This window comes from Panthera uncia, assembly GCF_023721935.1.
Source record: "Panthera uncia isolate 11264 chromosome A1 unlocalized genomic scaffold, Puncia_PCG_1.0 HiC_scaffold_16, whole genome shotgun sequence".
In the NCBI taxonomy this organism is placed as follows: Eukaryota; Metazoa; Chordata; class Mammalia; order Carnivora; family Felidae; genus Panthera; species Panthera uncia.
Genome location: NW_026057576.1, coordinates 27,686,116 through 27,706,557, shown reverse-complemented (window position 1 = coordinate 27,706,557; position 20,442 = coordinate 27,686,116). Strand labels below are relative to the sequence as shown.

Here is a 20,442-nt window from a genome sequence, read left to right as displayed (position 1 = left end):
TGTCCATGTATATTTATGTATGTCTCGCTATATGTATGTGTATGTGTATGTGTATGTGTATGTGTATGTGTATGTGTGTGTATTTTATATATTATTTATATACAGGTTTTACAGACACAAACATATATATATGCAATCTCTTATGCTGGGAAAATAGATGTTTGCTAACTTTGAATATGATTTGAACATGAACTGATTAGAACTGAGCTTGAGACCTTGATGTTAAGTGAAAATATATAAAATACTGTCTAATTTATTTGTGGACAAATCAATTTGTTAATTATCCTATTGTTGGTCTAAACACACAATGGAAAATCGTTAATTTCAAACGATTACTGCTCATCCAAACATAAGCCGGAGCATTATATCCTTCCAACTGGACTATCAGCTCCATGACAGCAGCAACCCTACGGGCCATTCCTCCTTTTTCTCTTCCACTGCCCCGCCTGATGCCAATCCCGTGAAATGACATGCACCAGGTAGGTCCCTATACCTGTCCTTTGCTGTATCCCGAGGAGACCCTTACCTGGTTGCTTGATCACCTAAAGATCCAATGAAAATGGCAAAAGCATTTACTTGAGGGTTGCTTGTCAGGATTTGGGCAAACTTGGCAGGATGTATTCCATATCGTGACAGGTTTGCATCACTTAAGACGATGACAAAGTACTCGTCAGCTTCTTCTTTGACAATTTCCTTGATGGCATGTTCTGTCCCCTCTAACGTGTGGTCCCCACTCATGCAGAATTGAGCATGGGCATGCATTGTCTGGAGGTAAGAGATGTCGCACAAAAGCCACAGGTGAGAAACTTTTTAAGCCAACATAATGGTTTTTCTTTTTCTTTTTTTAAAATTTTTTTTTTTCTCAACGTTTTTTATTTATTTTTGGGACAGAGAGAGACAGAGCATGAACGGGGGAGGGGCAGAGAGAGAGGGAGACACAGAATCGGAAACAGGCTCCAGGCTCCGAGCCGTCAGCCCAGAGCCTGACGCGGGGCTCGAACTCACGGACCGCGAGATCGTGACCTGGCTGAAGTCGGACGCTTAACCGACTGCGCCACCCAGGCGCCCCTCATAATGGTTTTTCTATTGACCATGAGAATGCACAAATACCAATTATTCCATGTGAATAAGAAATCTCTGAGCAAGTTCTATTTCATTTGCACCTCAGAGTGACAACAGTACATGTGATATTTGTATGCGGTTAAGACTTTTGTTAGAAACATGAAATGTTCCCAAACTCTCCCAGTTGGCACTTACTCCTCAAACTCAAGCTGCCATTTAAAGTGAGAAAATGTAAGAAAACATAAAACTTGGTATCACACACACACGCTGTGGTAGGCAGAATTCCAAGGTGGCCCCCAAGATTCCTGCCCCTGGTAAACACAGCCTGCATAGTCCTTTCCCCTTAAATGTGGGCAAGACCTGTGAATGGATGTGACACAAGAGAAAAATGAGAAATGGGTTGAATTTCTAATAAACAAAGTTGTAACACTAAACACTGTACTTACAACAAGAGCAATGGAGGACATTTACTTTAACCTCATAAGGTGTGTGTGTTTCTATTGTAGATCCGAGTATGTGAAACTGAAGTTATCATTAGAAAATACTACGAAGTACATAAAACTGGGAGAGTACGCTGAAAGGGGTCATTCTTTTCCTTTTACTGAAATACTTAGGGACTGAGAAGAACTGTATAGGATTTAGGAGGGGGACTCAGGCTGTGGAATCCTGACATAATCTTGAGTACACTAAAAATATGTAGGGAACAGAGTTTAAAATTTGTAGTGTGGAGAAGAGGATTTTAGGCACCAGGAGCGTTTTCTCAGTTTAAGGCTTGAATGCTTGTAAAACAGAAAGTCTTTTTCTTTCCTGTATCTGTTGCTGCTTCAGTGAATCTTTCCAGTCATCAGAAGATACTTTACCTAATCTGGTGGAAGTTTTCACAATATAGAGGTGATTTAATGTATTTACCTTCAGAATTTCTAGTCTTTGCTTATTGTCCTTGGGGATTTTGTTAATTGGAACCAGACCAATGTTGTAGCCATCTCCAGAGTGTCCAGCGATGTCATACTATAGATAAGAGAATCAGAGTTAGAAGCCTCTGCCCACTAGAGAATTGTCATCAGACCTTTTGGCCTCCAAATCTTTGGTCTGCCACCATACACAATTGCTCAACAGATGGCCATGGAGAAGTCCAGAGAGATGGATGTGTGCTTATCAACAAAGGCAGACAAATTCCAGGCTCCTTCATTTCTGGCTCATCCTCATGTGATTTCTGCCCTAGCAGGTGGGAGAAAGTATGATGGGGCTTCATGGGCTACCAAGACTTCCATTCTTAACCATCAGGGGAGAGTTCAAAAAAAATCACACACATACACACGCACTGTGGTATGCAGAGTACCAAGGTGGCCCCCAAGATTCCTGCCCGTTGGCATACATGGCCTGCATAATCCTCTCCCCTTAAGTGTGAGCAGGACCTGTGAATAGGGTAGGATGTTTACTTGTGATTATGTTATGTGGCAAAGGGGATGTTGCAGATGTAAGGCCGCTAATCAGGTGACTCTGAGTTAATCAAAAGGGAGATTACCTGGGTGGGCCCAATTTAATCACATGAGCCCTAAAAAGCAGAGTTTTTCTGGATGGTAGTAGAAGGGGAAGACAGAGAGACTTGAAGTCTGGGGGGATGTGACATGTGGGAATTATCTGTGGCTGAGATGGAGGTGACTATGGGGTGAGGCCTTGAGAGTGGCATCTAGGAGGGACCCTGGCTGACAGCCAACATCAAAACAGGCACCTCAGTCCTATGACCACAAGGGACTGAATTCTGCCCAAATCCAAATGGGCTTGGAAGCAGAGCCTCTAGGTAAGAGTCCAGTCTGGCTCAGATCGCAATTTCAGCCTTATGAGACCCTAACCAGAGAACCCAGCTGAGCCTTCCTAGACCCCTAAACTATAGAACTAAGACCTAGTAAATGGGTATTGCTTTGAAAGGCTATGTATGCAGTAATTGGTTACACAGCAGTAGAAAACTAATACATAAACTTTTTTTTTTTGAACACACAAAGTGAAATGTATTCACCATTGAAATTACAGTAAAGCACAAAAAAGAAAGTAAAAATTAGTCATAATCCCATATTCAAAGCTAACATCTCTCAAAGTTTTGTAGAAGTTCTGAGGCTTTTATTTCCTCTCACTACATGTGAAAAAGGTTGCACATTCACACACACACACATCTACATCAACATAACTTCTAACTGCAATGGATAACATTGTTTTATAATCTGCTTTTCTACTTTATTTATTTTTTTAATTTTATTTTTAATTTTTTAAAATTTACATCCAAATTAGTTAGCATATAGTGCAACAATGATTTCAGGAGTAGATTCCTTAGTGCCCCTTACCCATTTAGCCTATCCCCTCTCCCACAACCTTTCTAGTAACTCTCAGTTTGTTCTCCATATTTATGAGTCTCTTCTGTTTTGTCCCCCTCCTTGTTTTCACATTAGTTTTGTTTCCCTTCCCTTATGTTCCTCTGTTTTGTCTCTTAAAGTCCTCATATGGGTGAAGTCATATGATTTTTGTCTTTCTCTGACTAATTTCACTTAGCATAATACCCTCCAGTTCCATCCACCTAGTTGCAAATGGCAAGATTTCATTCTTTTTGATTGCCGAGTAATACTCCATTGTATATATATACCACATCTTCTTTATCCATTCATCTATCGATGGACATTTGGGCTCTTTCCATACTTTGGCTATTGTTGATAGTGCTGCTATAAACATGGGGGTGCATGTGTCCCTTTGAAACAGCACACCTGTATCCCTTGGATAAATGCCTAGTAGTGCAATTGCTGGGTCGTAGGGTAGTTCTATTTTTAGTTTTTTGAGGAACCTCCATACTTTTTTCCAGAGTGGCTGCACCAGTGTGCATTCCCATACTTTATTTTTTTAATTAAAAAACATTTTTTAATGTTTATTTATTTTGAGAGAGAGAGAGAGAGAGAGAGAGAGAGAGAGATTGAACGAGAGGGGAAGGGGCAGAGAGAGAGAAGGAAACACAGAATCCAAAGCAGGCTCCAGGCTTGGAGCAATCAGCACAGAGCCCTACATGGGGCTCGAACTCATGGACCATGAGATCATGACCTGAGCTGAAGTTAGATGCTTAACCAACTGAGCCACCCAGGTGCCCCTCTGCTTTTCTACTTTAGTGTATGACATGTATTTTTAAAATTTAGGAACTACCTTTCTATTTCTCTATCTCACAATGCACATGAGAAAACTAGAGCTGAGTGTGGGGTGCAGCATTTGAATGGAATCTGGAAAGAAGTTTGGGACCTGAAGCAACCCCATAACTGGAGCAAGGTGGTTCTAACTATTGGGGTTTGCTCCCCAATTCCCTTCTCCCCTTCCACGTCCCTCTAAGAATTTTTGTGATTCTGATGTGAAAGTTAGAATAGATGTTAGGGTATCTGGGCAATTGGGGCATCTGGAAAGAAAATTCTGAGTGTGGGCCTGGGGCAAAAGATTTTCAGGAATATCTGGAATACTACTGAGGGACAAAATGCTTTAGAATCACTGCTTTCTATTCACCAACTGCCCATCAATCAACAGCTATCTTTTGAGCACCAACCATGTGCAAAACATGACTCTAGGTATTGTAGGGGAATGCACTTATTTCTTTTCATGTCTATTTCTTTTTAACTGTTGAGCTCTTTGAGGCCATATCTTATTCATCTTCAAATTTTAGTATCTGTGAGTGTGCCTGGTGTGTTTATGGCAAAAATGCAATCATGTTGGGGCAATAAGAAGGTTTCCTTTCCCATGTGGGCTACATTCTTTTGCAAATAAGCTGCTTGGAAGCTGGAAGGCATTTTCCCACCCCCCACCCCCCATAGCCACCATGTGATAAATGGTGGTTAGCCCAAGCTGGCTGACCAAAAAGCCCATACAGTAACCAAAACCATTGTATTTAAAAATGAAAAGAAGTGGAAGAATTTCTGTTGAAATAATTTTTATGCGATGATAGGGAGCCAGGAGAGAAGCTGGGTTATTTGCAGAAGATCAGTTCCATTTTGGATGTGCTGAAATTATGCATCCAGGGAGGTATCAGAGTAGAAATGTATTTCATGGAGTCAGAGATGTGGCTGTCCCTGCCCAGGAGGGACACATGACTGCCAAGGGCAAATGCAGAGACAGAGAAGAGCAGAGGAACCCTTCACCTGAACTTTGAGGAGTATCCTCTTTGGTGGGTGGAAGAAGGACACAGAGCTGAGTGGGGAAGACAGGGGAGACAGCACTTGCCAAAGTAGGATAAGCGGATGGCCCTGGGGAATCTGTGTGGAGGGTCTCCGGAAGTGGTTGTGCAAGTGTGCTGAATCACACTAACGTCAGCCATCCCAGAGAATGGGGACTAGTGACCTCTGGGCCTCAGAATCAACAGACACCTTTGTGGGGACAAGGTTAGTGAAAAGTCTGTGGGATAAAAAGTAAAATGGAACAGCATCTAGAGGGGTGTTGGCGGGGAGGTGTCTGGGCATGTTACAGGTGGCAGAGAGGAGGCAGTCAGGAAGGAGATCATGGTCTGAGTCAGAGTGTCTAGTCTGGAGAAGGAAGGAGGACACTCTTTTTTCTGAGACTGAAAACGAGCAGAAAGAATGGGAATGGACAGAGATAAGTGTGTAATTGGAAGGGACAAGTGTACAAATGAAGGCCGATGTAAGATGCCTAAATATTTAAAACCTGTAAATCAGGATATAAATTGTTAAATAAAATATATTCTGTCCTCCTTTGATAAGTAAATACAGATTATAATGACCTGGAGAGCCAGGAGTCCTTGAAGTTCTGTGCAAGAACAGAATGGTGTGGGCAGCACCGGCCCCTGGCTTGCTATAGTCGGCTCTGTCCCATTTCCATGAGGCGCTTCACATATGTATGGACACCCAGCCATCATATTCCTTCCTACAGTTGCCCCTTGGCCATACCTCAGACCTGGGTGTTTACACCATTGGCCAGTCTGCCCTATGAAGATGGGCATAAGAAAGGGGACCACATAGGAAGCAGGCTTGGGGGGTCATCAGAGGTTTCTTGGGGAGCCCAGAAACTGGGAACATGATCCAGAAACTGGCTTTAACCGAGTATACCCCCTTGGCCCCATAGGCTCTTTACCTCATGGGAGGGACATGGTTAGGGGAGGACCAGAGTGAGATCTTGGGTGTGGTTTTCAGATTTTTTAATTTATGCAAAGGATGATACAAAAGAATTGTAAGGGAAATTTACCAATACAATAAAAAGGCTTGATAATAAATGCTTTTTAAGAGGATGTAATAAATTCCATATGTGAAAAAAAAATCTCCTTGGATAGTTTGTTATCCATCTTATGAAAAGGTAACAGAATTTGAACCCTAAAAGCTGTACAGCTCTTGCCAATGGCAACTAGTAAAGTATTGGCTTCAGTAGATGTCTAAGGTCACCCACGTGTTCAGTGCTGGGGCGGGTATGGAGAAAGCCTGTCGGATTCCTCCATGAAGCATGCTCGAGGCCCTATCATGTCTCAGTTGACAATGGTCACGGCCGGAACTATTTTAAGCCAAGAATAAAGTTCTCCTGAGAAGGTGCCAGGCAGACTGCTTTCGTTACGGGGCTGGTGAAGTAATCTGTTAAACAGGATCTTACACAGGAGGGGATAAGATCAGTTCCTTGAAACAGAAGTAGGTTTCTCCTTTTTGGCTGAGGCAAGAGGGCTATAAATGTATTAAGCTTTTTCCTTCCCTTTAACTGGAGATGCAAATTCTTACTAATCAGATGACCATGGATGAGACTATATGAATACATCTTTGACCATATGGTCTGCTCACAGGGTTGACGTAACTGGTTACTGTGAGGAAAAAAGTTGATTATTACACAAATAGCAGTCAAATGAGCTCTTTCTCAAAAACAGATACTGGCTGATTAAAGGCTTCGGGAACATTTTAGTTACTATCCATCTATCATTCCCTGGACTGATTTACCTACCTACCTACCAACCACTTTATTTGTCCAGGAGAACAAAGCATACTATACTTTTTCATACAAGTGAGAGAAAGGTAAGTTGCCAATCTGCCTTTCTTCTCCCTCCCTTCTTCCCTTTCTTCCTTCTTCTGTTTTCTCCTTTTCCTCCTTCCTTTCTTTATTTGTAGTAAGGAAATTTCTATTTGCAGAACGATCTGCCTTTGTCTGTGCCTGGTTAGCATTGCAAAGGCTGAGAAGACACACCTAAGGGACAGGATGAGGCTTATAAAATGGTTTGCAGGCTCTGGTTTTCATTTTCCAGACAGGCTTGGGGATTATTCTGTGCCCAAAGTAAATAAAATGCTTGAGAGGAATCCAAAGCACATCCAAGTGTGGAACATTCCCTGGTGTTACTGTAGATCAGTGTAAGCTTCCATTAAAAACAATATTTCTATGTCATAATTATCTAGTATCTGCTATCCAAGGATCCCAACACGTTTTACAGGCAGAGATTTGCTAATCCTCAAAACGGGCTGGGCTAAAGGAAAAAAGGTACATAAACTCCTTCTTTTCCATTCTCTGATACTTAATCCTACTGTTCACCCAGTCTGGTTCGTTTCTGCTGTGACCACCGTCAAATCAGACTTGACAGGGTCTCAAGCATGCATCTGTGGAGGAATCACAAAGTCACTAAACAAGAGCCTCACTGTCATTACCAAACCACCTAACATTCAGATCATAACTTTTTTGAGCAGCTCAAAATTTTATGGTCACAAAAATGACCGCTTCTCACGGCCTCCCATAAGTCCTTGTGGGGTCTTGCACTGCAGCATAAACATAAATAATAAACCACAGTAGTAAGAAAAACTTTGACTATAGAAGATCAATTTTAATACTTCTTTGCTTTGGAAACTTGTTTAAATGCCCCCTTGCTGTATTTTCTTTTGAAAATCGCATTCACTTAGAGAAAGGTCTTACAAATGAAAACGAATGCTGAGTTTCAGTCTAAAACACAAAGATGTATTAGGAAATAAGAAGGCTGATTTGTGATAGGTTGCAAAGAAATGTCTGCTTAGAACAAAGAGCTATTGGTGTTTTGTTTTTTTTTTAACAAGTGAGATTTATGTTTAGATTTCTGTGGGGAAGGATAATCATCTGCTAGTTAGGAAAGGCTATGCTTTATTGTGCATCCACATTATAACTAGGTATGAGACAATCGTCTGAGGCTATTTCTGAAGACTGATGATGTGTGAAATTTTAATCTCCTTCTACAAATCCAAGTACACCATTCTAAGGTGGCACCACTGGCAGTGGGCAGCAAAGGATTAGAAGATGAATATGTGATCAAAAGGGTCAAGGGAAGTGCCAACAGAACCCCCAAGGTGTTAGTGAGCCGATAAGCTATAGTAGTAGCTAGCTAACCTTTCTTTGTATCTTAGAAGTCAATGTAAAAAGAATACTGTTCTGGGGCACCTAGGTGGCTCAGTTGGTGAAGTAGCCAACTCTTGATCTCGGCTCAGGTCATGATCCCGTGGCTTGGTTCAAGAGTTCGAGCCCTGAGCTGTGCTCTGTGATGACCACATGGAGCCTGCTTAGGATTCTTTCTCTCCCCCTCTCTCTTGCTCTCTCTCAAAATACATAAACTTAACAAAAAAATAATGTTCTGAAGGTCAAGGATTCTAGGCTTAGCTCTGATATTAACAACCTCTTTGACCTAGCACGAGTCTCTTAACTTTTGTAAATCTTGTTTCTATCTTGTAAATAATGCTGGTTTAAATGACCTCTAACATTATATGCTTAGAAGTCACTTAACCTCTCTGGCAAATAGGAATAATCTCTGTTTTATCTAACCTCACAGGGTCACTGAAAGTATAGGACAATACATTTAATGAGTATAATGTCAATGTTTGTACAGTTCTTCATGTCTCAACTCATCTTGATTCTCTTCACAGGATTTGTGGTGGGAATTATTTACCTCTTTTTACAAATGAAGAAATTAATGCTTGGAGAGGTCAACAGCCTTTCCTAAGCTCAGAGATGTAGTGTTGGCAGAGGTGGAAGCCAGACCCAGGTGCCCTGATTCTGTAGAGAAATAATCATTCCCTATCCCCCTCCCCAGTCTCTTTGGCCAGTACTTCCATAGCAACAACTGGGTCAATTCTGAATTCTTGTTTCACTGTGAATGGATTCAGAGAACTCTGTACCCCTTTCTTGGGTCTTATCTCCATGTACCAAGAAGAGTTTATTCAAAGCCTAAGCCTGATAAGATAAATGGTTTCCATTTCTAAATGTGTGAAACATTCCTGAGGCATGGGGAAAAGGTTAATTACAGACACAGAGCTAAATTTTTGATAGAAGGAATCTTCCCAGCAGGTGCTAGTTTTGTGAATCATATCTTTTCACATCCTTCTGAGAATTAACCCAGCCTTTCTGACCAAGACATCTTTGAGAAAAGTTATGCCTACTATACCTCACTTGGACGAAGAAGTGCTAAGGGAAGGAAAATATAGAGTCTTTTATGTAAATGGTACATTTGCTCCTGAATTACAGCATTGTAAAAATACTGACTGGGCAGAAGTAAAATGGTTGCAAAAAAACGGGGATAAAACATCAACTTCTTAAGAAAGGGCCCGGAAGTAGGAGTCAGAAGTCCTGTTTTGTTTTGTTTTTTTCTACCGTGTAGCTGTGTGCCCTTGAGCAAAGCATGTTACCTCTCTGGATCCTGATTTTTCTCATCTGTAAAACAAAGAAGTTGGTGAAAATAATTGCCAAGACCATTCCTGCTCCTAAGGTTCTATGAAAAGTCAATGGTTCACTCTAGAAACAGACTGGAAAAGTCTGCTTCCCTTCTCATAGGAAAATCTGTGCCTTGCTTTCTCTTGTCAAAGGAATGAGTCACCTAAATCTACCTGAGGATTGATGAAGTCTTTTCTAAAATGAAAGCTCTCAGAGTCTACAAGAAATAACAATCCAGTACTGGCTCTAGTGGAAGTCTTTCTCCAATGGAAACACTGCACAAAAGCCCAGATTATGAAACATCACACAAAATTAATATAAATGGAATTGTTTTGGTTTAATTGGAGATGGAAGGGGAAAGGGTAAAAAGTCCTGTCTGCTCGTCATCAAACCCCCAACACCCTTCAAGCATTCCTTGTTACACTGTTAGGAAACCATGGCCTTAAAATAGGAGTTATTCTCCACCAAAAAAAAAAAAAAAAAAAAATTTGAACACTACTTTTCAAAGTCCCATTTCTCAAAAACTAAATAAATCTGTCTCTTTTCTGGACTCGCCACTTGAGTGCTCAGTGGAGAGACAGTCACCTAACTCTTGATGTTATGGAGTGCTATGAAGAAAAAAAATAAAGGCATGAAGAGCTTTTGAAAAGGAGGTCTACTTTAGGGTTTTAGTAAAACATTCCCATGGGCTTGCAGAAATCACAAGGAACAAACAAGAAATCATGAGATGAAGGAAAAAATGTTTCTTGACTGAAATAAAATGGTTCGCACAACAGTTACCATTCCACTTTTCACTCCCGTGTTTCAGTGCTCTGTGAACATTAAAAATTTTGCTGCTTAAGACTAGAGGAGTTTATGATGATTATTAGCAAATAATGTCACTTTCATCTTAAGAGACCAGACTATATATGCTGCTTCTGAGAATAACTGAATTCTATTGGTAGACCAATTATGAGAAACTTTAAAAACTCCAGATGGCTTTGAAATGTGTCCTGCCACTGAACTACCTTTTCTTCTCAGTAATTCTTACTCAAGGGTCCCTGTGGTTTGGCATGGCTCATGCTAGGATGGAACAGAAAGTGGAGGCTGACTCCAAATGAGCCTCCTGGACCCGGACTGTAATGACCCAGAGCCTGGGAGCTGAGCCCAAGCCAAACAAGATACAACACAGATGCCAAAAGAGAGGTTTCGGGGAAGAGTCCAGATCACTGGGCCAGGTCGGTGGCTTCTGAAGGTTTCAAAGCAAATATAGACTAGACACCTTTACGAAGGAGGGATCCAACTGCAAGAAGACCATGCTAGAAGCCATCTGGAACTGCGGAGCAGGAAGTCTCAGAGCACATTGCCGAATTCCTAAAGATACCACACGCGATGCCATCCTGGGCTACGGAATATAAATTTTTCACTAGGAACTCCTAAAACTGTCATTTGTTCATGCATCATTTTATGTTTGCTGAGAAAATTACATACTTTCATTAGTTATTCCTAGTCCTTATGCGTCTCTCACAAATGGGAAAATGAAAGCACAGATAGAGTGAGTTGGACGTGACCAGATGGTGTACAGATACAGAACACAGTGAATGGAACGCTGCCATTTGATGTACACGCGTCAAATATCTCTGAGAAGACACCACAAAAAAATCCACACCGGAGGGGTAAGTGGGAGCTGAGAGGGGTCAGAGGCTTACACAGAGGGCTTCACTTTCGCTCCTTTTTGAACCTTCTACACATTTACCCCAACGTATTTAATTAAGCGCTCTCACAGAATGTCAGGTGGCTCCACCCCACTTTTTTCATACACTCTACAAAGGAGGCTGGAGAGACCCCAGCAGAGACTGGGTGGCCAGTGGCCACTCTAAACTCAGACATGTTGGCAGGGGTGGTGAGAACATTATACAAAGTTTCCAGTGCACCCAGTGCAGGGGAGAAGCTGTCGGGAGTTCTGGAAACATGGGGAATATTGGGATAAGGTAAGTGGCACCATGAGGAAATAGCCAGATGAATCCAGAATAAAGGACGTTCTGCAGAACAACTGTTCTGAGCTCTCAAGAGCAAGCATCAGGACAAGCAAAGATGGTAGTGGCAGTGGATGTGACGTGGCCGCTCTGGGTGAAAAGAGGCTAACGAGACATTACAACCAAAAATGAAGTGTGGATTTTGGATCCTGGATTGTGGGGGGGGGGGGGAGGACCAATTAGAAAAGACACTTCCTGTGGTAAGCACTGAGTAATACGTGGAGCTGTTGAATCATTATATTGTACACCTGGAACCAATATAACCCTGTATGTTAATTACTTCATTTAAAAAAAGACACCTTTGAGATAGTTGGGAAAGGTGAATTTGGACTGGACACTAGAAGATATTATGAAATTACTGACAATATTTTTAGATGTGATGATGGTATTGAGGTTGTACTAGAGAATGTCCTGTTAGGAGAAGCATAATAAAATATTTAGTAGTAAAGCATTATGATTTATTTTTAAATGATTTAGAAGAAGGAAGACAGTATATATTTAGAGAGAAACATAAAGCAAACAAGGGAAAATATTAACATTTGGCGAATCTAAGTAAAGGCATATGGGTGTTCATTTTACTTCTCTTTCAACTTTTCTGTAGGTTTCAATTTTTTCAGAATAAAAAAGTTGGGATAAAAAGGGGAAATTTTAAAAACAAATCAAAATACCAAAAGGGAATAACAAACAGGAGAGGAGTCCTGTCTCCAACAGCCTTCTGACTTTGGGAAAAAGTCCTTAATGTTCTTGGGTCTCAGTTTCCTGTCTGAGGACTGGGGAGACTGAGTATTGACTTGTGAATTCTGAAGTCTATGGACATGGTAATGAATTTGCAGGAGCAGGACTCCTATGCTCTCCCTGTCTCCTGTCCCTCCCCAGCCCTTGAGATACTCGCCCAAATGCCATTTTTCCTCACAGAGCTTGTTTTGTGAAATCTTGATGTCTTTTCTTGGAAAGATTTTAATGGAGTGGAGACTTTCTATGCTCTTAAAAAAGTTCTAAAGGAACTATAGTGAAGGTAGGAAGTATGTTTAGAAGTACAAGAAAATGCACAAAATCCATTTCATAAAAGTGCTATTAAGAATCTAATAGCATAGGGGCGCCTGGGTGGCTCAGTTGGTAGAGTGTCCGACTTAGGCTCAGGTCATGATCTTATATTCATGGGTTCAAGCCCTGCATCGGGCTCTGTGCTGACAGCTCAGAGCCTGGAGCCTGCTTCAGATTCTGTGTCTCCTTCTCTCTCTGCCCCTCCCCTGCTTGTGCTCTGTCTCTTAAAAAATAAAATAAAATATTAAAAAAAATTAAGAATCTAATAGCATAAAAAAAACAATAAAGATACTTCAAACCTTGAATAAAGCTTATCTTATCTTGGTGTCTTGCTATAATTTCTTGCTCTAAATATTGACTGGATTTGTTAGTCATATATTACCATGGTTATCTTCTCAATATATCTGTGGTTTTACTAATAAAGACTGGGGAAATTATTTACACTATTGTGGGAATTCGAGACTATAAGCAAAATATGTGCTGAAGTGGGGTGTCTGGAGATGAGCATGCTTTCTATGTGCCTCTGTTACTGCACATCTCTCATTGAATGTTCTATCCGAATTGGTACTTTTTATGTGTCTCCCTCACTAGGCTATAAGCTCAAGGATGGCAGGGAACTCTGTACCTAGCAGAGTACTATCCTCTTAGCAAGTGCTCAATTTATGTTTGTAATTTTATTAAAATCCACTTATATGGCCACAATTGGGTTGTAACTGCCAATTAGAAACAAAACAAAACAACAGCTTGTGAAAGGCTGATTTTCCTTGATATTGTTTCTTTTTGGTGTGACATGTCCAGTCTCATTAATGTTGTCCCAAATGCCAGCCTTTTAACAGTGAGAACTGGAGAAATACCAATCTCTCTGTGCACTCCGCTGTGTGAGATGAAATGAAATAGTCAACACGCTTCCTGATAGTCACATCATCCACCTGCAGGCTGTTGGAATGGTTCTCAGATTTCCGTATTAGCTTTGCCACCTTCTACCTTCTGTCTAATTCTTTACACAGTCCTGGGGAGCTGAGTCAACCAATTTCTTGGTTAGCTCCTAAAAATGTTCCTAAAAACTTAGAAGAAGTAGTCTTACCTATCGGAGCGGTTCTGTTCTCAAAGGCATAAAAATCCTCTAACTGGAAATTTTATTCTAGATAATATGAGTATGTATACCAATTTTAATAGTGATATGTTGGTTACCATCTATAATGGATCACAATTTCCATATAACTCAAAAGAAGCTAAGGAACGCTGACCTTCAAAACTCACAAAAGAGGCAGATGGGCTGATCCAAATATTAGTAGAACCCAAGGGTTTCAAAACATTCAATGAGACTTATGCTGATGTGATGGATAGATGTTTAACCATCCACTGGTCATCCATGGTCCAAGTGATTTAGGAATTATACTCAAACTCCTACTAGACAAGATCTAAAATATTTTAAAATAAATATTTCCCAGAGACCCATAAAACATAAAAAAACAAAAAATTAAAATGAAGACACACTTACATCTGAAGGGAGGCAGGGTCAGGGGAAGGAAAAGGCTGAATACTAGTGCACAAGCCACAGGACATAAAGCTGCCAGAGTGGTCTTTGATTTTTGGCTTTGACCTTTCTGGCAATGGAAACCAAGAGGGAATCTTGAACAGTTCCATGGTTTTCACTAATCACAACCCTGTTCTTCATTCTGGGAGGGAAACAAAGCTGCTCCCTACCGTGAAAGTCTACATCCTATTTGTATTTGTATCCTGAACTTGTACAGAGCCTGGCAACCCACAGCACTCCCTGACCAAAGCTGCCTTTTCCTACCACTTAATTCTAAAAGGAATCTCTCACACAGAGCTTCATGCAAGGGACCCTGGGAGAGTTGGAGCTCAAAAACGGGCTTGAAGTAAATGCAATGATGGGTTACATTGATCTATTGCTTGCTGTGCATTCCGGCACAGATCTTTAAAGTAAAAAGATAATAGAGACCGTAATACACAGATAGTAATCCTCTACGTGGGATGTCAAGCTAAATAATGATCTACGATTGCCTATTTCTGAAGGACATGTTGGATCCTGCATATGATCTAGAATACCTATGGATAGACTGAGCACCCTCTATACATGTCTGCACATATACCATTTCTGCCCCCTGCAGTTTTGATAATAATTACCCAGCATGTGACTGTGTTATTTGCTCTAGTAAAGGGCCAGAAGTGCAGGTGCTCCTGTGGCCGATTAAGAGTGGACCGATGGGCAACTTGGGCAGTCACATGGCTCTAGGGGATCCCCTTTCCACACTCAGGCCTCTGAAGGAGGGTGCAGCAAAATGGACACAGTTGGAACGGGCAACTGCATTTCTCCCAGGGTTGCTGTCTTCATTCCCAGTGGAGGGTCATCTATTACTGTTTAATCTTCGCCCACATGGAAAGGGAAAGCAAGGCTGAGAATAGTACTCTTTGAGGGTGTCCTCAACCCTTGGGAAGGCTGTCTGCTCGGTGATGGGGACGAATGGGCTGTGGAGGAAGCTGGGATGAGGATGGCGGTTCTAGAAATTTGTGGAAGAGATCTGTGGTATTTCTAAAAAAAATTTTTTTAACGCTTATTTATTTTTAAGACAGAGAGAGCATGAACAGGGGAGGGGCAGAGAGACAGGGAGACACAGAATCTGAAACAGGCTCCAGGCTCTGAGCTGTCAGCACAGAGCCTGATGTGGGGCTCGAACTCATAGACCGCGAGATCATGACCTGAGCCGAAGTCAGATGCTTAACTGACCGAGCCACCCAGGCGCCCCGATCTGTGGTATTTCTAAATGCCTGCTTATTGCCCCTAACATTATGGCTAACATCACACACTGGCAAAGTGCAGTGCTTTCTTCTGATAATGGGTTCTTTGAATTCTGGTATTATCGTTTTCTGATGGTTAGGGCAGAGGAAACAAAAGGCTCTCTTCCTCCGTGCTGATAAGTGAGCTGATGAGGAGATGAAGATTTTTGTTCACTCCGGTGGAGCCTGCATCCCCCTTACCACCACCGTGCCCTAACCCGGAGTGACCCGTGGGCATAAGTGGTCAGTGGCGCCCCTCATCATCCTCAGTTCATGCCATACCTTGAACTTCTCTTCGTAGTTCTCGAAGGCTTCCATGACCATACACACGGCCTCCATTGAACGCTCCAGCCGGCCATCCACCCCGTTAAAGCGGTACATGCTGCCAGACACATCCACCACCAGGCGCAGGCGCTTGGGTTTCTGTTGGGGGCTGCCCAGCTGAGGGAGGAACAACAGAAAAGCCTCGTGAGCCAGGAAACCACCCCTGGTTGGAGTTCTGAGGGTCCCACACCGGCCCCGGCGTGCCGGCCATGAGGCAGGCAGATCAGCTGGAGGCTGGGTGTGGCTCGAGGCTGTCCTGGCAGGTGGAAAGGACTGTATTTCAGTAGATGGAATTTCACATTTGTGCTGGGGCCATATGGGAGAGATTTTCCTTTAGAATATGGGCCTTCCAAGGCCTAACCTAGTCTAGTAAAACTGCCTTGCTGAGGCTGTTATTCTTAAAAATAATAATCTGGAAAGATACAAACCCCAACATGTAATTTTCATGTCATGCCTCGGAGTCAGTTACACTAGCAAGATTGAGTTGTTTGGGAAGGCCACGTTGATTCTGCTAGTGCCTTTTATGTAGTGTCCTGCAAATCATTTTCCACATAGCCTGTGAGAAATGTTAGATTCCTAAAACAAGGTTCTGTGAGAGGGCGTCTGGCAAAGAACAGAGGGAATAGATTTCATCAGTGTCTTTTGTCATTACAAGCTTTCGGTTTCTGCTTCCTTCCAGTCGCTGCATTTCTACTTCTCTTTCCTTTTCTTGGCAGTTAAAGCATGCAAGTGGCATCTAACTGCTATTTAGCAACAACTGTCAATTAAAACATAAAACTCCTTTAAGTTTCAGTTTGATTGTGGACTCATGCCTGCCAATTTGCAGAATTAAACACAAAAGTACGTTTGTCAGCTTTACTTATAGGAAAAAAGGAAGAAGAAAAGTTCCAGATTATTCTGTTATTATATGCTTGCTGTCAGGTATGAAGGCTAATGAGCAGAATCAGTAATTTCAAAAAGATTGTGTGGGTATTGGAGTGCAGTGATTTCAGACAGAATTCAGTATATTTCTTAAAAACTTGTGTCTGCCTAAATTAAGAACAGAGCCACATATGATTCCATGACCACTCACAATTCAGATATATCTAAACACATTTGTTGACCGCAATGAGTCAGTATAGAAAGTAGTTGTTGACTCATGCCAATGACACAGAAGTGAGTACTGCCCAAATTACCAAAAGATCCTCTCTGAATAAACATTTAAATGGAGTAAGTGACTGCTTTTCCCCACCAGTCACTGCACCCCCAGCTCTCAGTGGCTACTCAGCAATTTTGGTTATTCAGGAATACAGGAAGCCACGGGGCCCTCCAAGAGACTCAGTATTTCAACTGCTGCCATTTTTTTTTTTTTTTTGCCATGGGACTGCAAACGCTTTAATATTATGGCTGTCTAAAGCTTTACATGCTACAATTGGAATTATTTAAGAGAGAATTTCTTATTTTCTAAAATTTTCTTCAGTTTTGGGATGGGCACAGATCTTTGAAGTAACAGGATAGCAGAAAACCACCAAGAGTGTTCCAGGGCTTTTACTCGCACAGTCCTCCAGGATTCATGGACACTGAGTGTCTTCAGTTTCCCCTCCCCCCAGAGGCACCCTGCTCTGTGTCCTGGGAGCTGATCTGCAGGGACAAGCATCAGCCTCTTGCTCAGCTGCAAGCTTCTGGTGGATTCTGCTGGTGGGAGGCCCTGGCAGGAGACCAGATTGCCATATTCAGGGTTTATGGTGTTTTGATAAAGATGGCAACTCTGGAAAGCATTTGTCTGTAAAGAAGACTGAACTTTACCTGAGGCTACTAGTTCACCATTACTTACTTGTGGTTCCAGCTCACCCCGGCGTTTGTAGATGGCTTTTTCTCCAGTGAGCCCATCGATGATCTTGGCATCATCTAGTTCCCCCATAGCTTGGTGTCTTAGCCACTGTCTTTCTTTACCTTTAGCCTACAACGACATGCACACACACAACTCCTTATTTTAATTACTTCTGCAGGGTACGTGACACATTTTCTGCATGATAAACAGGAAACACACACAGGATCTTTTTAAATAAGTGATGGTTCTGCATGAACACAGTTTCACAAATGGACTGGTCTCCGCTCTGCTGACAAAGAATGCCCTCTGTGTAGATTTTGTCAATTTTAATTGTTTTAACACATGGAATGATAAAATGAACTCAATGCACATACGAATGGGAAAACAGTATGCAAATGGGCCCCTGGAGAGCTGTGCAAAATCCAGAAATGTAGTAGTGGCGATGCATTTCTTAAGCATTTTCTGTCACGGTACACCTAGCAGATTTCTTAGGTAACAAAATAATCAGCTTGAACTTGTTAACAATGACTGCAAGCGCAGAGAAAATGTGATCTTCAGAACTCTTCCTTTTAGAAGAGAAGTTGATACTTGAGCTCTCTGTGACTTAGCGTGCAAGTGGAAACAGCGGAAAACAATAGTTCATGAACATGTTGTGTCCCCCATGTCTCCCTGATCAGAAATCTTCTGAATTACTTTCCCAAAGGTATTTCCACGTAATACTTTCCCACAATAACTTATAACTATGCCAGGGGGACCGAGAAGGTAGTTAAACAATAAAGAATGACAATATCCCAATCAAGACATAGATAGGTTTATTACAGCCAAGGACTTTATTTACATTAAGAAGTGGGAAGAATACCAAAAAAAAAAAAAAAAAAAAAAAAAATCGAACTACCCTATGACCCAGCAATTGCACTACTAGGTATTTATCTAAGGGATATAGGTGTGCTGTTTAGAAGGGGCACATGCACCCCAATGTTTATAGCAATGCTATCGACAATAGTCAAAGTATGGAAGGAGCCCAAATGTCCATCGACAGATGAATGGATAAAGAAGATGTGGTGTGTGTGTGTGTGTGTGTGTGTGTGTATACACACATATACACAATGGAGTATTACTCAGCAATCAAAAAGAATGAAATCTTGTCATTTGCAACTATGTGGATGGAACTAGAGGGTAATATGCTAAGTGAAATTAGTGAGAGAAAGACAAATATCATATGACTTCACTCATGAGGACTTTAAGATACAAAATAGATGAACATAAGGGAAGGGAAGAAAAAAATAATACAAAAGCAGGGAGGGGGACAAAACAGAAGAGACTCATAAATATGGAGAACAAACTGAGGGTTACTGGAGGGGCTGTGGGAGGCGGAATGGGCTAAATGGGTAAGGGGCATTAAGGAATCTACTCCTAAAATCCTTTTTGCACTATATGCTAACTAACTTGGGTGTAAATTAAAAAAAATAAGTAAATGAAAAAAAAAAGAAGTGGGAAGAATATCTGAAATATTTTTATGTGTGCAAATGCGAGTAGTAGTTAAGATCATGTGCTCTGGAGTCAGATAGCCTGGTTCCGATCCTCCCTTCCCCATGCTCAGATATCTGACCTCAAGCAAGTTACTTAGCCTGTCTGCATGTCAGTGTCCTCAGCTCTAAAATAAAGATAACACTAGTTCCTACTTTGAGTGATTGTGAAGAGTAAATGAGATACTACATGGAACTGGTTGAGAAAGAGCCTGGCAATCTATGTCAGCTGGTATCATCATCATCATCGCCATTATCATCAAGTGAGACACGTTAGGGACAACTAAGTGCACGTTAACTTAAGCATACTTCCATCACGGTTTCATTGGGAGTGCCTGTATGACAGTACTGTCATTGAAAATACAAAGCCACGGGGCGCCTGGGTGGCTCAGTCGGTTGGGCGTCCAATTTCGGCTCAGGTCATGATCTCGCGGTCCGTGAGTTCGAGCCCCGCGTCGGGCTCTGTGCTGACAGCTCAGAGCCTGGAGCCTGTTTCAGATTCTGTGTCTCCCTCTCTCTCTGACCCTCCCCCGTTTATGCTCTGTCTCTCTCTGTCTCAAAAATAAATAAACGTTAAAAAAAAAAAAAAGAAAGAAAATACAAAGCCAAGCTTTAGGCAGGCTTCTTTAGGCATAGACCAACCACTACACAAAGAAGCTCCACACAGTTTTACTCTAGGCAGGGCTATATAATATTAATTTCTTGTTCCTGATAGCCTTGCTGCAAACAAGGGCAAAATTCCCTCATTTGAATACAAATATATTAATGGGAATGTGAAACAAAGAGAGAGAAAGTCCTAAGCAGCATAAAGTCACCACCATTTGGTGGGCAGTTAATTCCAGGAATTATCTTACGTGTGCCCCTCGGGACTATGTTTTTTTTCTAATGTGTGTTCTTGGTAAGAACCCCATGATCTTATAGGAAAATGGGATTCCTTGGAGTATAGTTCAACGTGCTCATGCAACTCTGTGAGATACACAGCTATAGGTGGTAGGAGGAAGGGGTGAACGGAGTCTTCTAGAATCCTTTCCCACTGGGCTATGAATCAGACAGACAAGTTTGACCACACAGTGCTATCCTTCTCAGGATATTTTCCTTCTCAGGATATTATTCTTCTCAGCTTCTATTTTCCCTTCCCCATCATTCCTGATGTCTGGAGTAGGATCATTCCTCAGGCTTCCAGGATACTTCATGCTGG

The 20,442-nt window shown here is 41.7% G+C and overlaps 1 protein-coding gene across 1 annotated transcript in view; it reads right to left on the bottom strand.

The window, feature by feature from the left end:
• Positions 1-56: 56 nt before the first annotated feature.
• VWA8 (von Willebrand factor A domain containing 8) overlaps positions 57-20,442 on the bottom strand; it is a 358,377-nt gene continuing 337,991 nt past the window's right edge. Inside the window, exons 41-44 of the mRNA XM_049647001.1 lie at positions 17,722-17,847; positions 15,867-16,025; positions 1,972-2,070; positions 57-765 (exon numbers count right to left, since the gene is read on the bottom strand). Of these exons, the coding sequence (XP_049502958.1) occupies positions 523-765; positions 1,972-2,070; positions 15,867-16,025; positions 17,722-17,847 (627 nt within the window). The 3' untranslated portion in view covers positions 57-522. The remainder of the gene's footprint in view (positions 766-1,971; positions 2,071-15,866; positions 16,026-17,721; positions 17,848-20,442) is intronic.